Here is a 15,822-nt window from a genome sequence, read left to right as displayed (position 1 = left end):
GCGACATGGTTAGGGGGAGTAAGGTACCTAAGGAAGGGGAATTGAGCATACTTTTAGTTATACCTAGGCAAGTAGCTGTAGGTGGTCTCGAGGCCTCGGGGCCTGCGCCGTGGGGGGTTTCCCTTTTGCCTTCTAGAGGCCCGGGCGAATTTCCCTCGCCAACGACAATCTTCGTTCTCGTCGCAGAACTTTTTTTAACCCTCTCTCCATCTTTCTCCGCCTGCGGTCTCTTTTCCTTTCGTCCCCCCTTCTCCCCGTTTCTTATATTTTTTTGGTGTTGCCTGCCGCCTGCCGCTGCAGTGCGGGCTTCCATCCTCGTCCAATTTTCCTCCCGCACGGTACTCATACTTGCCAACTGCGACCTGCGACCTGCGACCTACGAGGATCCGAGCTCGGCTTTTGGTTGATCTGTAAGTCGTCTCACGCTCCCTCAACTCGCCTTCCTGTGCCGTGGCCTCCCCGGGACAATTCGACCGATTGCACAGAGGCCTTCATTGGCTCAAGATGACCGAACCGATCCCTCAAAGAAAAATGAACACTCTCCCCACCCACATCCTCGCACCAAACCAACGTACCAGAATTTCCCCCTCAAGCAAAGAACTGGGCCACACACATACACCACATGTTCAACCCCTCTCCCCTCCAAACTGCATGTTCTCTTCTCTCGATCCTGAGCCAGTCGCATCCTGCCTAATCATTGTCTTTTGTCCACAAGTCCTAATTGACTGATCGATTCTTTAGCTAGCCACTGCTTTTCGGATATACCCTGCGTCGTTGTCGATCACACAATCTCGACTGGAGGATTACCTGAGACTCTGTTGCAAAGAGGGGCCGGGTAGAACCAAAAAAATGTCTTTCCCATATGAACCCCAAGGATGGCAGGCGCCGGTTCGGCAGCCCTCATGGGAGCAGCCGCCTCCGCCGTCAAGATCAGGTGTGTGACGGACGATGGACTCTGGAATACTGTGGTTGGAACTAACGAATGCGTGCTAGGCGCCAGCTCTACCTCCCAGCGCGAAGATGGCAATGCTTTTGCCATGCAGTTTGAAGGTGTGATGATTGCCCCTAGGAGCTGCCACTCCAAGGACTGACGTGAGAGAACAGAGGTGGATCGAGCAATGGACAATCTGGTCAAAAGTGGCAAATTTTATGGTGGACAACGATCAATGCCACCGGGTCCATTGCGCCCGGGGGTGGAGCATGGTGCGTACTATCGCAGCATTGTGCGCACGGTGGCCGAAAAACTCATGATATGCAGGTCCCCGAATGCACGGAGGCCGCCATCCCGCCGGCGACTTTGACCCTTCGCGACCGCACCCCGGCTCGAATCTCCAGAACTTTTATGCCGCGCAGAGGCACCAAGGTCGTCATGGGGACGCTGACCAGATGATGCAAGCGAAAAGGAGGATGGCAGCTCAGCGAGAGCGCGAGCTGCGCAATTATCATCAAGAGCAGCAATACAATCGGAGTAAGCATTGTGTGCCCAGAGTCGAGCCGGGACACCGCACTGAGACGGGAACAGGTCTTCTGGCTGAAATGTCGTCCAACAAATCCGATCGCTCAATGAGCCCTAGCACCTTGAGTGAGGAAGGCCGTCGGGAGCTAATTGCTCGTCAGCATCGCGCATTATATGGCGGTGACCCCAACGCTTTTGTAGGACAAGTGCCCTTCTCTGCGGAGGAGCTCACCGGCCGAGATCCAGCGGGAGCGGTCTCTGGCAATGCACCTGGGGCACCTCGCGGTCCTTCACCCCGCACGTCTGATCCTTTTGGCGTGCCGGGACAGGCTTCACAAGGTGAATCCGGCGCTCAGAATGCATCCTCGGGTCAGGATGGCTCTCGTGCTGAAAAGGCAACTTCTCCATCTGCGCAAACATCGTCAGGTTTCGGTACGTTTGATGGTTCCATTCAAGCTTCCGGAAAAGCACCTACACCACCGACTGGGGAAGAGCCATCGCACTCTCGGCAGATTTCCAAATCAACCACGGCGCCCGTCAGTGGCGGCATGGGGCCAATTGGCAGCCGTCCCAATGTGCAACAGGCCCCAAACCAGTCCATCAACAAGCGCACGACGTCCCCTCTGCCTTCTTCTTTGGGATACGGGTTCGGGTCTAACGAACAAAATGCTGATCGAGCAGGGTCCGCCAACTCGAACTCGAATGCACAGAAAGAGTCGTCGAATTCCGGCATGGGTACTTGGGGCACGGGGAGCGGAGTTTGGGGGTCCAACAAAATCGGTGCGACCTCAGTATGGGGTTAAATGAGTTATGAAGACACGACCTGAACATAACATGTTTTGTATGCGCGGAGTTGTGTTGCCTTTTGAAGCATCTCTTCGGTGTACAGGGCATTGCATAGGGGGAGTGCTCGTGGGTCGTTATACATGTCGGTGTCGTCACGATACTTCCACATAGTGTGTTACGGGGGAAGGGGATCATTTTGCAGCGATATTTCAGTCGTTTAGCGCATGGTCATTGGGCTCACCGAGGGCTGTGAGATGATGGAAGGAGTGGAGATCTGGGCAACATCTCGATTATCAAAAGGTGGAAGATGGAGGGACTCATATGGCTCTTGGGTTGGTCTTCGGAGTCATGAAAATGGCATCGAAGGACGGGAGGCATTGGAGACAAAGATTGGCTTCTTTGGTTCGGGGTTGTGGGAGGGGTTTGCAGCACTTCTAATGGAGCAGTTGTTCTGTGTGCTCTTCAAACGGACATGGCTGGTGTCGACCTTCCCCTCTTCAAAGCATGGCGTTGTGGAAGGGGTGGTTGCTGAGAATGGGCTCCTCTATCCAAAGGAGCAAGAACAAAGGGGGGGATGTTCTCTTTTCTTGATGTCTGGGCTCCAGGTTTGGAAGGGTTTGCATTTGGAGGTTGTTCCTTATCATCGCGTAATTGTTCGCTGTTTTGGATGCCTGTTGTGTTGTTTAGGTTTGGCTTTGGGTGGTGGAAAGGTCAAAATTGCGCATTCTCTACATTGGAAAAGGAGGACCGGGTTGCACAAGGAGTCTCCAGGGGAATGAGCCCGACAAGCCCAGTGTTGATGGAATCATACAGAGAGTGGTACTGGCGGATGACTATTGCTACAAGGGCCGGAGGCAGTCGAGTCTTGTCACCCCTTCTTTTTTCTGCTCAACGGGTCTGTCTGGGATTGGCTTGTAAAGAGAGCCGTACACTCGCTTCGCGTGGAATAGCTCTAACATGATTTGGTTTCACCGCGCTTGTCCATTGTCCGTCCAGTCTCTCTACCCTTGCCCTGGTCTTCGCCGTCGTCGTCCGTTGCTGCCACCGCTGATCAATGCCACTCGACAGCCTGGCCCTTGAGACTGCTCTCGCGGACCAGCTCGATCAGGCGGATGCCGTCGCGGGACTGCTCGGGCTTGACGGCGACGGGGGCGGTACCGCGCACGGCATCGCGCAGATTCTCGTAGAAGCCCACCCAGTGGCCCGGGATGGTGGGGTAGCGGCCAACGAACAGCTTCGCGTCGGGCTCGTGGACCTGGTGGGCCGGGTCGAAGGCGTGGTCGCCCTTGGTCGTCAGCAGGCCGTACAGGTGCGGCGGCTCCCGGCCGAAGTCCGGGTGCGTCGTGGGCAGCGAGGGCTCGGCGAGGATCTGTGCTTCTTGGATGCATGTCCCGTGCTATTAACAAAGACGGGTTCGGGCGCGTTGGTCAGTTGTCGAGAGAGATGAGAGAGACGAGAAATAGAAATAGATAACGGGGTGGGTTGGGGATTGGACGGTTGGCTGGATGGATGGTGTAGATAGAGCATTGTTCTTGGAGAGAGGGAAGGAAGTATAAGGAACACAACTAACCTTGACAAACGACCCCTTCGTCCCCCGGACAAAATACTTCAGCTGGTCCTTCATCGGCGACACGACCATCGTCTTTACCGTGACCAGCAGGTCCTTCTGCTCCCCGTCATACTGCAGGATGGCCGTGAAACTGTCCTCGATCTCGCTGTCGACGCCGCGGAGCACGCGCAGGAACCCCGTCACGGACTTGGGCCGCCCGAAGAGCAGCAGTGCTTGATCGAACGTGTGGCTTCCTGCACCGTCGACGTCAGCACGTGCTTATACGTCATGCCTGCTTCCAAAGTAGACAAGAGCGGGATGGCCACGGGCAGAACTTCGTGTTATACAGATGGGGAAGAGAAAAGGAGAGGTGGGGACAATACCGAGACCGAAAGTCATGCCGTCTCCCGGCACGTACTCCTTCTTGTTCATCCCTCTCATCCAAAAAGGGAAGTCGACATCGTAGTGTATCTCGCATTCCTTGATGGTTCCGAAGGCGTCTTTGTCGACCAAGTGTCGGAGGGTCAGAAAATCGTTGTCCTAAAGAAGACCAAAGACGTTGGCATTCGGGAAACAAAGACAATGTCATGGCCTCCACACGAGAGAGAGAGAGAGGAGGGCTCGGTTCGATCTCTCCGGGGTGAGCGCGTCAATCCACACGAACTTACCCATCTTCGATTTTGGAACACTGTCAAGATCTTTCCGGTTTTCTCTGCCAGCGCGATGAGATGGTTGGCCTCTTCTGTCGTTCTGGTGAACGGCTTCTCCACAACCACTGTTCAAACACAGACAGACCGGTTTAGTACCTTTCCGTTTTTCATATCGATTTAAGGAGGCTGTCCAAGAAAGAATCATACCATGCTTTCCAGCATTCATGGCCTTCTCGGCATATTCTGCATGGGTATCCTGCTTGCTGCACACAATCACCACATCGATGTCCTTGTCGGCGAAGAATTCATCGGCATTCCGATAGTGCTTGATGTCGGGATAGTCGACAGTGCAATGTGAACCGAGTGCTGCGCTCTTGGAGTCCTTCGGTGCCTCCGTTCGTTGAAAGAAAGCGACCACCTTGAAATCCGACAATGCATTGATGAATGGTAGATGGAAGCATTTGGTGGAGAAGCCATAGCCTATGATGCCGAGACGGATGGGCTCCATTGTTGTCAAGCTTAACCACTTACAGTGTTGAAAGACCTGGGACAAGTTTTATATGGAATGTGTCTCCTGAGTGAGCTTTACCCGTCTCAAGCCGTTGACTGTAGACTGTATATGTGGCACTCGAAATGCCGTGGTTTATAGTCCCTCATTCGGCTCTTTGCTGTTTTCTCGGACCATAGTCGCCTGATGTCGTATGTAGCGTGCTTCCGCATGTGGCTCCGGCTAAATTCAGCCAGCAAGTAATTCAGCCGCTCGGAGATTCACCGTGGGGTGACGATGCGGAGAGGCCACTTCGATGCACTCGGTATGGAGAAGACAAAAGATCTCGGTATGCACGCCGACCCAAGTCCGGGTGCGTCCAGTTCTCCTCCTTCAGGCTGACTCTATGCAGATCGATCCAGCCTTGCTAGATCTGAGACCAGACGTATATATGGGATCGAGAAACCCTCATGTTCTCGCGTGGCAGTTGGCGTGGGGGCCTTTGTGAAGAGATAACTGCAAAAGGGATAACGTGGTAACGAAGCATAGGGCCACTCGATTTGGTCCTTGAATCCGCCACCATGTTCGAAGCGGCTATGGGGTTGGCCTACTTCAAGAAGGCCTGTACCTCCTCCTTCGAAAAATGCGTTGTGATATTCGAAAGGGAGAATAGATCTCCATGGGAGGTCGGACTGATGTGTGAAGCTTGAAGGGGAACGCATGAGGAGCCTTTGGTACTGGGTCGCTTGTCGTGTGTCAACGTGGCTATAATCTTCATCCAGGAGTCGCAGGCGCTTTGTGCTCTAGGCAATGGAGGCCTTTGGGGGAGTAGCGACGAGAGACCTCGGGTTTCTGGGATATCCCGGCAGGGTCAAGAGATGTACCTGAGCATGTTTTGTAGTTGAGCAGTCGTCGCTCGAAATGTGTTTCGAGATGCTCTTCTCCTGCCGACTACTACCTCAGAATGCAAATACAGACCTTGAACCCTGCATGCAGACCTGGCCACTAGTTAGGGGTCGAACCGAGCTCGCATTCAACGCGTAACGCATGAGCAGGAGGCAACAAATCTGCATTCCGAAAAAGCAGAACAACACTTCGTTGGTATGAGGACGTGAAGATTGCTTTTCCATCCACTGCATATAGAGCGAAAAGCCACACCGCCATCCTTGACGCTCTACTGAAGTCAAAACTGAGTAGGCACCTTGAAATGTCACTCAATCATACTCTGAGTCAATAGGACAAAATCGCATCGTATGGGTATGTTGTCATCGCACTAGCATATCACGATGCCTTTCTTGTCATACCATCATTGGGGACTGCGCATGTGGCTTCTGGGAGAGAAGAACTACCACATGGAGTCTCCTGTGGTATCCTTTCGGGAGATTCCATTGAAACCGCGGCACATCTTCGTCCTTCGTCACAAGGCTTTGAGTTGCTGCACACCTAGGTATGTCCTGATACGAGGTTATGGCGATATCTGGGGAATCAAGTGACGCATCTGGGGTTGGATCCAGCTCAACAGTTTTCGTCGCAAATGATTGGTTGCTTGAGCGGAATGCATTCGGGCTCGTCTCAAGGAAGCAATCAGTGCTTCTGACATGTGAACGATCGGGAGAAGTTTTCTTGAGATGGGAAGAAGCTTTGAATGTCCCATGGTGAGAGGCTAATGCCAAATGGAAGCTACTGATAGGGATTGTCCGGGGAAGCGCGCGCGAGTCGAGCTTTCAGTGTAAGAGCGCTGCCGCCACGTAGAGCGACGACGGATCCTCTGTGCCAATTCGACCTCTCACCACTCATGCGTGGGGCAATGTCCTTTTGAGATCATGGCGTTCTAGAATGTCGTGTTCGGGCGAGGGGCTCGAGCTGCTTATGGTCGTGGGGACGCTTGGCTGCTAGGTATTCCATATGGCTACTGGATCGACGTCTAATGAAGAATGGCGGTGGTCGGAGGAGAATCCCATTCCGCTCTTGGCGCGATGGCTTGGCGCGCCGCTAGGCATCTTGATCGCTTGGTTCCGGAGGCTGTGGTTACATTTGCTCCTCGTCCACATGTATCTCCTCGTCGTGCCAGCCTGATCCAGCACATGCTCCGCGCATGGCACACGTTGGCCTAGAAGTTGTGGCGGACGTCTTCTGCCCTTGGCTTCATCTTCACAGCCCCATGTGCTCCCTTCCCGTTGACCGATCATCTGAGAGTGTTGGCTGTTACGGCAAAATTACAGGATGGACACACTCCTCGTGTTCCCAAACCTAGCTGTTCAGGTAACGCAGTTTCCGCATCGGACACGGGTGTCACCGACTCAGGGGCACGGATCGTCCGCGTCATTCCTCTACAGCCTCTGATTAGCCTACGGAAGATCTATCTATCCATTCTCTCCGACCTCAAACTTGGACTTCTTGAGCAACCCCAGTTATGCCAAGGATGACCACATCCATCGGCAGTACCTGACGGCATGTTGGATTCGAGAGATTGTCCTATCACATCCATATCTGCATATTGCTCCGTCGTACCATTGTGATCCCGCCATGCCATTGTTCGTATTGCATGGTGACGACTTTCAGAAACAGGGGTCTAATATGCCCAGAACTGCTTCCTGAATCTCCCTTTGTCCGGGCAGACGAATTCAGCAAAGTGCCTGAGTCTGATCAAAAATGTTGAGGATCAGCTCCTTCATTCCGATGCAACACGGGATGGAAGTTACTGGTAGGCCACGAATGGATCTGGGGGGAGCCTGGAGCAATGCGGAGCAAGGCGTGTGAAACGGGGAAGTAGGCTATTGCCCTCTCTTGTGTCTCGAGTCAACAACGGTGAGTGCTTCCGCCGGGATTCTATATATTGCCTGCTGTGATCCAGCTCACTGTTCCATTTTTTTTTGTGGCTTCCCATTTCCTTTGCGTTTCTCTGCCTTTTCCAAAGCCGCTTTCACCGTGGGTGCCGTTACACACCTCCAAATAGTCGGTACACCTCTCCCGTAGGACGGGACAACTTCTGTATATACCAAGCAAAAGACAGGATGGGTCGCACAGAGGTTGAGATACCCGTCGAAAGCCTTGACAGCAAAGATGTCGGAGCAAAGATTGAGATGCTGGAATCAGCATCCTCGAGTTCTCAGGACTTGGGATTCGATTTGAAGGCTACGAAAAAGCTGATCAGGAAGATTGACTGGACACTTCTGCCCTTCCTGGCCCTTCTCTACCTTCTCAGCTTCCTCGACCGCACCAATATTGGCAATGCCCGACTTGCTGGCCTAGAAAAGGATCTGGGAATGACAGGGTTGGACTACAATGTGCGTTCGGCTCTCCCTTTTGCGAATGTTATCACCGCTCACATGGCCCAGGTAGCTCTGGCAATCTTCTTCCCTTTCTATGTCCTCGTCGAGCCTCTCTCCAATCTCATGATGAAGCGGACACGGCCCTCGATCTGGATACCTTCTATTATGGTTGCATGGGGAATCTGCACAACTCTTATGGGTCTCGTTCAGAACTTTACAGGTCTACTTATCGCTCGTGCTGCTTTGGGCATTGCGGAAGGAGGCCTGTTTCCTGGAGTGACCTTCTACATCACCATGTGGTACAAGCGTCATGAATGTGGTCTCAGGATGGTGAGTACCGCAGCTTGCCTACCCAGATTCCACTGTGTTTCTCGGGTTAACAACAACGACAGGCTATCTTTTTCTCTGCAGCTACAGCAGCGGGGGCATTTGGCGGTCTCTTGGCCCGCGGAATCATCGAAATGGACGGAGTTGGTGGGAAATCTGGGTATGTGTGAAGTTAGTCACATGCTGCGTTATCCAGACAGCTGACAGGAGTACAGATGGTCGTGGATTTTCATCCTCGAAGGCCTTTTGACACTGGCCATTGGTGAGTAGCGGTTAGCCATGGTAGTAGTATCAGGCACAAGCTAACGCGTTTGTCTGCAGCCATCATTGCCTTTTGGACCATGAATGATTACCCTTCCACTGCAAAGTTCCTTACTCCGGAGGAGAGACACGAAGTATCTCGACGCCTGGAACGAGATCGCAGTTCCCTTGCCGACGAGTTCGACATGAAATACTGCCGCGATGCTCTCAAGGATTGGAAGATCTGGGTTCACATGTTCATTACCATTGGGTAAGCCACTCATTGCAGATCAATGTCCTTCAGCTAACCATGCTCTAGCATTTATACACCTTTGTATTCCGTGTCCCTCTTCTTGCCAACAATCGTCAAGACGCTAGGATATACGAACGAAACAGCGCAGCTCATGACGGTCCCGCCGTACATCGTGGCCTGCTTCTGCTGCATCACGGGTGGTTATGCGGCCGACAAGCTCAAGACTCGCGGACTTTTCATGATCGGCTTTAACTGCACCGCATTGCTTGGACTGATTCTCCTCATTTCATCCCAGAACCCCCATGTCAAATACGCTGGGTGCTTTTTCTTCGTGGCGGGAATATATCCCAATGTCCCTCAAGGTGTTGCTTGGAACGGCAATAACATTGGCGGCTCCCTCAAAAGAGCAGTGGGCATAGCGATGCACGTGGGTTTTGGTAAGTCTAGCCCTTTGCGGCCTGAACAGCAACACTCCTTACGCAAGCACGGCATGACCCTGACGTTGTGCGCAATTCTAGGCAACCTCGGTGGCGCCATTGCTGGGTTCATCTACCTGAGTTCCGACTCTCCCAAGTTCACCAAGGGCCACGCCATCTTGATCGCGATGCTCACTGCCAGCACATGCCTGCAGATTTTCATGACCACTTATCTGCGACGCGAAAACGCCCGTCGCGATCGCGAGTACAAACCCCTGGATCAATACACCGAGCAGGACAAGGCCGCAGAGAGGGAAAAGGGCGACGATGCTACCTTCTTCCGCTACACCGTTTGAGTGATTGGTGCCAAGGCGATCTTTTGCCAGTCAGAATGTGATTACACGAGGGAAAAGTAGACAGAGGGACAGACGGCAAGATGTCTTGGAGATCTAAGCGCCACAGAACCCATAATAGCCACAGTGTTATGGCCGGTACATTCGCGACGGGGCTCAAATTGGCAGAAGAATCACTGTCTGATTTGCTCTTCTCCGCCTGGTGTTCCCACATCCATCCTACCCTTGAAGGAACCCATTATCCGCTATGCTTGTAACCTAGGCGCTGTGATTCGGCAGTTCAACGCAGGCTTTAGGAAAATCTTTGTCCTGAGAACAGCCACGCACCTGAAGTAACCACGGCATCTACCCCGGGGAAGTACATGTGCGAGGCCCACGTGCCTATAGAGGAGATGACCTCAAGTTTTCCTTGAGTGCAGGACCAAGAGATATTTTGGTCTGGCCTCAATTTGAAATGTCGTACCTCTCGTTAACAAGTGGCTACTTCCCTCCTGACCAGAAAGATTCCTTTGGTGGTTACCGACTCCCTTGTAAACGTTTCGCGAAACAGCATCCGCGACGGGTTGATGAGCTTCGAGGTCCCAATCTCATCCGACAACTATGTGAGACAATTCTCGGACTCAATCACGACTCAGCCAACCACGCAAGTTAAAGAACCGATAGGCAAAGAAGAAAACAAACCCTCCGAATGTATGTACGCTGCACAAGAGATTATCGCCAAAGGTGGTACAGAAGAGGCCCTGCAAAAGGGGATTGCTGTTGCATGAGGCAGCCGGCAGTGGATTCAGCCTCATCAGTCCCGGACGAGCACAAATCGTAATACTGGGCCTAAATGTTACTCCATTCTGCGCACGAGTCTTGCAATAGGGACGCGGTCAATGAAACACGCAAGGTTGACCTGACCGGTTGCTTTCCGTGGGACAGCTTATTCCAAGTGATGAGCTCACCAAAGCACCCTGGAAAAACATGCTTCCGAGAGCACTTGTAAGACACTACCTTCTTAAAAGTCGCGCAACGGACTATGAGAGTATCCTCGACAGCTGAGTTGACGTAGTCCACTGGGAGATGCATGCGAGAGAACGGGACAACACAATGGGTAATGATAACGAGGCGCTCTTAGCTTGAGACAAGTCGTAGCCGCTCAACGGGAAGTACTGTACGTACAGAGTCCTCGGTAATACTCGTAGAGCCAACGTCAGAACACGGCGCCAAAGTGCCTGTTTCTGATTTCTTTTTTTTTTTTTTTTCATCCGTGACATGTGAAGCTGAGATCTCGGGAGTCGGTGTACGAGTACCAGTTCATTGAGGCTGTGGAAGCGGCAAAAAAGGGGAAGGGTTTGATATTACCGAATAAGGATGTGTAAGCGAAGGCTTGGCATGCAAAAGCTTAATCGCACGAACTTTGAGCGCATCCACGTGACCTCCTAAAAAACACCCACTTTCTGAGTGGCTGTGCCGTTACAACCCGCGCCAACATCCCACGAATGATACTTCCACAAAGGACTCCGAAACATGACCTCAGACCGAATGCTGGCCACTCACGAGACCGCTGATGCTCCAAAATAACCCCGTACCATTCCGCAAACATGCTAAGCGCGGTGCTACTTCTGGTTCTTCGGGTCATCTGCGCCCTACTTGGCAACAGTGCGCCATCAGCTAAACTCGCCCTGGCTTACACTTTTTTCCCATCGCATCGCATTGTCACTCTGCCCTGGTCAAACACTGGCGGAATCGGTGTACAGGTACATTTGGACACACAGACACACCCCCACGATACCACGGTACCAAATCTGCCAAAAAGTTATCGCCTACTACACGGCTCACGCCCTGCTTAGCTCCCTTGTCGTGCGCCAAACAGCCGTTGTGCCCCTCAGAAAGTTCAAACGATCCACCCCCTGAACCTCCTGCGCCAGCCAGCCGAGGAACGGAGCCTCGCATTTGGCGCGACGCAATCAACCTCAGGTCCTCACCCCCTTGCTCGGGACTATATTATCACTGTCCACTACCCTCTGACAAGATGGCGACCGATTACCGCATTCCAGAAAAAGAGCCTTTGCTCGCCGCTCATTCCAGGCGCCCTCATCAGGGAGGTGAAGCAGCTTCTCACATTCTTTCAGAGAAACAGTCGTTTTCATCTTCTTCAGATCCTCTTTGCGAGAAACAAGAGAATCCTTTCTTTTCACTTTCGTTGCAAACTCAGTTATTACTCGGCATCATGGTCGCCATCCCGACCTACCTCTTGGCCTCCTCGGCCGTTTCCAGCCTGGGGCCTTTGACTCCTCGCGATTCTGTTATTCGATCACCGGATCCGTCGCCACAGTCATCGTCGTCAACATTATTGACAGATCCTGATTCAAGTCCTTTCGCTTCTATCTTGGGACCTCATATTTCATCCAACTTCCCCGACCCTGCTGTCATCTACGTTGATGGCGTGTCATACGCTTTTGCGACCAACAATCGCGCCCCTGAACCAGATTTGATCCATATTCAGGTGGCCACTTCGACCGACAACCAGACGTGGACACTGCTCGACAATCATGACGCTCTGCCTAACCTAGGGGCATGGGAGACAGGCGCTGGCGTCTGGGCCCCAGATGTGGTCCAACTGGTGAGTAGCGTTCCACGCGCATGGTTCCGAGTGTCATGACTAATACTCGAGTCAGGACGATGGATCTTTTGTTCTCTACTACGCCGATAATGTCGTCTGGTCTCCTGCACACCATTGTGTGGGTGCAGCGACTTCTCAGAACGTTCTGGGACCTTATGTCCCACTTGACACTCCTTTCGCTTGCCCAGACGTCAATCCGCTCGGTGGAGCCATTGATCCCGACGGATTCCTCGACGAATCTACCAATACACGCTATGTCGTGTACAAAGTCGACGGGAACTCCATTGGCCACGGCGGGTCCTGTGGCAACACTGTTGAGCCTATTGTACCGACTCCCCTCATGCTCCAACAAGTCGGCCCTGACGGCATCACTCTCATTGGAAACGCCGTTGAGATCCTCGATCGTGACGAATTTGACGGGCCATTGATCGAAGCTCCCTCGCTCCACCGTTCCGATGAAGGAATCTACTTCCTGTTCTTTAGCAGCAATTGCTTTACGACGCCCAAATACGATGTCTCGTATGCCACCGCGACGAATATCTGGGGTCCTTACACCAAATCAAGCCGCCCATTGCTCGTCACCAGTGATGCTGACTTGACCGGACCGGGCGGTATGGACATCGTCAAGGGCGGCAATCTCATTCTATTCCATGGCCACATGACCATCAACAACGACCCTACAATCAAGAAAGAGGCCGAGACCCTCGCGGCTTCGACAAACACCACGGTCAGTAAGGTGAACCTGCCTTTGGTCCGAGGTATGTGGTCTGGCACCGCCACCTTCCAGGGCACGAACGTCTTATTGTCGTGACCGTGACTCGTGAGTGTTAATTGTTTAATACACTCTGGTACATTATGTGTCGTTTGTCATTTTGTTGCAGCGTTCGAGCGAGCCCTTTCTTTTTGCGCCTATAGAACAGATACCCTTCACGGTGGCATCCTGATCTATGATTTATTAAGCAAGCATATGATTGTCTGTCTTTTACGAGGAATGAGATCAAGATTAGAGGATAGAGGTTAGCAGTATATGTATCACTACTTTGGCAAGACAAAAATGAATTATTCTAGAAACTTGTGTCTCGACCGCTTCAGATTTTTATTGCAAGCTTAGAATGGATGGACTGACCATTGTCTAATAAGGGATAAGACGGATTTTGGTGTTGGGGAGTCTCCATCAAGTACGTGACCAAAAGAGGCAGGTTTGACGGGGCCAATCAAAGCTGGTCCATAATTTTCCTCTGTTCTCGACAATTGTCTGCAGTCCTTGGGATCAACAGCAAATCCAAGTCTCTCTTTCCACTGTATACATATCGCGGTGTCTCTGCAACCGCGCTCTGGCGTCTGTATGGTCTCTTTACCAGCTCCATAGTCCGGTCCACCTGCGCGGTTCGCACCAAATATGCCTCCCCGATTATCTCCTTCCGCGGTCTCCCTCAAGACACCTAACATCCACACACACTGCAAATCCTGTTTCCAGCGCTCCTTCTCCTCTACCCCTTCGCTGTCCCAGACTAAGCTCCGTGAGCAATTCTGGCTATGGCTGCGTGGACCTGGGGAGAACTTCCGCCACCCCCTTCCGGGTTCAACCAACTACCTATCCGCATACGACAGGAGAGGAAACCTCATTCGTCGCGGTAGGGGCCAAGAAGCGTCAGGAGAGTCCGAAAAGGAAAAAAGCTCTGAAGACGCCGTGACGGCCGATGAGGAAGCTCTTGAAGCGGCTGCTACGGAGCATGAGCAGGAGTACAAGCTCCCTAAAGAGACACTGGAAGATCTACGGCCCTTTCCCTGGAACAAGAACTTTGTGAGCCAGAGTATTCTGTCAGAGGATCTCAGAAATGAGATTTGGGACAGAGTGCAACGGCGGGGAAAGTCGGTCAGGCAAGTTTCGATGGAAATGGGTGTGGATATGAGGAGAGTGGCCGCTGTGGTGAGGCTAGTGGAGGTTGAGAGGAGAATGAGGACAGAGGTGAGCACATATTCCGCTTTTTATTGACACTTCGCGACGGCCTTCCTGTGATGAATAAACCAAATCGATTAGTCTTCCAGACTTCCAAGCATGGTGATTTTTCAAAAACAAATTACAACTCTCTGAATTCGGAAGGGCATGAACACGGCACGCTGCTTTATTTGAGTCCTCCAACGACCAACGCTGACGCTGTTTCTTCCGTCTCTTTCCAGGGTAAACCACTCGCCATCCCGTATGCTCGCGCCGTCCACGGTATGGTGCCTCTCACGACTCTCAACCCGACAACGCGGTTGCCCGACGAACCTCATGAATCCATCAACGATCTGGAGCAGCACCCACTCACATTCCCACAAATCTTCTACCCAGCTTCTGAGTCACGCGCGTTCAATCGTACCGATGCGGGAAGAGTATTTAGTGGTGCACCAAGGCTCTCTGACGAGCAAGAAAATGCCATAGACGAAGGAGCCCATGAAGCATGGCAAGATTCGAGACCCGAGATAATTGGCAGACCGGGCCATACGCGCACAGTCTTGAAACCGGCAGACTCACGTATTCCCCATCCGCATTTAATCGCGTTTGAAAAGGATAAACAAGACCGGTCACTCACACCACTTGAGAGACGTGCACGACATCGTGAGCGACTGGAGAAAGACGAGGAGAGACGGCGTGCTCTCAAAGCCAAGTTACAAGAGGAAGAGGAAAGCAAGAGAACGAGGATTGATGTGGGCCGCTGGCAGTTTGTGGTTACGGAGGTGCAGAGTACCAGACAAGGGACTGGGCTGGATGGCCGGGGATCAGGCAAAGGCGCCGTGGGTCAGAGATATGGTGTGCCGAGCCAGGAAAGGAAGAAGGGCCAAGTCAAGATTCCTACGAAGGTGGATGTATAAGTAAGAAAGCAGAATACCATCGGAGGACGCGAATCCGATTCTCTGGGTCGCCAGGGAGAGAGGCAGGAGGAGAACCCGCACTTTTTAGGTGCTGAGAAGTGATTGCTGGCAGCACGAGGCTCTAAGTCTCAGACCAAATCGAGGTCGAGTTCCGTTGCGTTGTGTCGCCCGATCGCTCTTTGGCCACGACTTTCTGCGGCTCTCCCACTGGTTCCCATGAGACCATGGTATATCTGGTGCATGACAACAGAGATTGGCCAAGCCTTCTGTCTGTTGTGTACCTTGTCGCACAAGGCCCTTGGTCCTTGACACTTGGGTTACCGCTGCTCAACTTCGCGATACCGATGCTGTGCCAGGGCCAGACCTGGCCAGCGTTGTCGCCACCCTCGTCAGTTGACCTGACATGGTGCATAGACGGACAGATTCTTGTATAATATATAAACAAACATATCAAAATCAACATGTTACGTGTGCATGTGCATGTGTTCTTTCATGTACATTCTCGCTTGCTTGCTTGTTCGCTCGCCCTCTCTTCGACAAATTCGTCCTGGCAATGAAGGACCTAATAA

At 52.5% G+C, this 15,822-nt stretch overlaps 5 protein-coding genes across 5 annotated transcripts; 4 read left to right on the top strand and 1 right to left on the bottom strand.

Annotated features, from left to right (window-relative positions):
* Nucleotides 1-849: 849 nt before the first annotated feature.
* Nucleotides 850-2,259, top strand: AYL99_09070 (hypothetical protein; the record flags this gene model as incomplete). Its single annotated transcript, XM_018840578.1, has 5 exons — nucleotides 850-934; nucleotides 994-1,050; nucleotides 1,105-1,203; nucleotides 1,259-1,468; nucleotides 1,523-2,259. The coding sequence occupies 5 exons, from the start codon at nucleotides 850-852 to the stop codon at nucleotides 2,257-2,259; spliced, it is 1,188 nt and encodes a 395-aa protein (XP_018690325.1).
* Nucleotides 2,260-3,293: 1,034 nt separating this feature from the next.
* AYL99_09069 (hypothetical protein) lies at nucleotides 3,294-4,949 on the bottom strand (the record flags this gene model as incomplete). Its single annotated transcript, XM_018840577.1, has 5 exons — nucleotides 3,294-3,638; nucleotides 3,813-4,045; nucleotides 4,175-4,331; nucleotides 4,460-4,566; nucleotides 4,649-4,949. The coding sequence occupies 5 exons, from the start codon at nucleotides 4,947-4,949 to the stop codon at nucleotides 3,294-3,296; spliced, it is 1,143 nt and encodes a 380-aa protein (XP_018690324.1).
* Nucleotides 4,950-7,942: 2,993 nt separating this feature from the next.
* AYL99_09068 (hypothetical protein) lies at nucleotides 7,943-9,792 on the top strand (the record flags this gene model as incomplete). Its single annotated transcript, XM_018840576.1, has 6 exons — nucleotides 7,943-8,215; nucleotides 8,267-8,530; nucleotides 8,593-8,687; nucleotides 8,743-8,789; nucleotides 8,849-9,038; nucleotides 9,087-9,792. 6 exons carry the CDS (start codon nucleotides 7,943-7,945, stop codon nucleotides 9,790-9,792), a joined length of 1,575 nt encoding a protein of 524 aa, XP_018690323.1.
* Nucleotides 9,793-12,004: 2,212 nt separating this feature from the next.
* On the top strand, nucleotides 12,005-13,208 carry AYL99_09067 (hypothetical protein; the record flags this gene model as incomplete). The annotated part of the gene is made up of 2 exons (XM_018840575.1): nucleotides 12,005-12,397; nucleotides 12,453-13,208. The coding sequence occupies 2 exons, from the start codon at nucleotides 12,005-12,007 to the stop codon at nucleotides 13,206-13,208; spliced, it is 1,149 nt and encodes a 382-aa protein (XP_018690322.1).
* Nucleotides 13,209-13,796: 588 nt separating this feature from the next.
* On the top strand, nucleotides 13,797-15,253 carry AYL99_09066 (hypothetical protein; the record flags this gene model as incomplete). The annotated part of the gene is made up of 2 exons (XM_018840574.1): nucleotides 13,797-14,201; nucleotides 14,579-15,253. The coding sequence occupies 2 exons, from the start codon at nucleotides 13,797-13,799 to the stop codon at nucleotides 15,251-15,253; spliced, it is 1,080 nt and encodes a 359-aa protein (XP_018690321.1).
* Between the last annotated feature and the right edge of the window lie 569 nt (nucleotides 15,254-15,822).

Source organism: Fonsecaea erecta (genome assembly GCF_001651985.1).
Source record: "Fonsecaea erecta strain CBS 125763 chromosome Unknown Scaff8, whole genome shotgun sequence".
Lineage (NCBI taxonomy): Eukaryota > Fungi > Ascomycota > Eurotiomycetes > Chaetothyriales > Herpotrichiellaceae > Fonsecaea > Fonsecaea erecta.
This window is presented reverse-complemented; position numbering and strand designations above follow the sequence as displayed.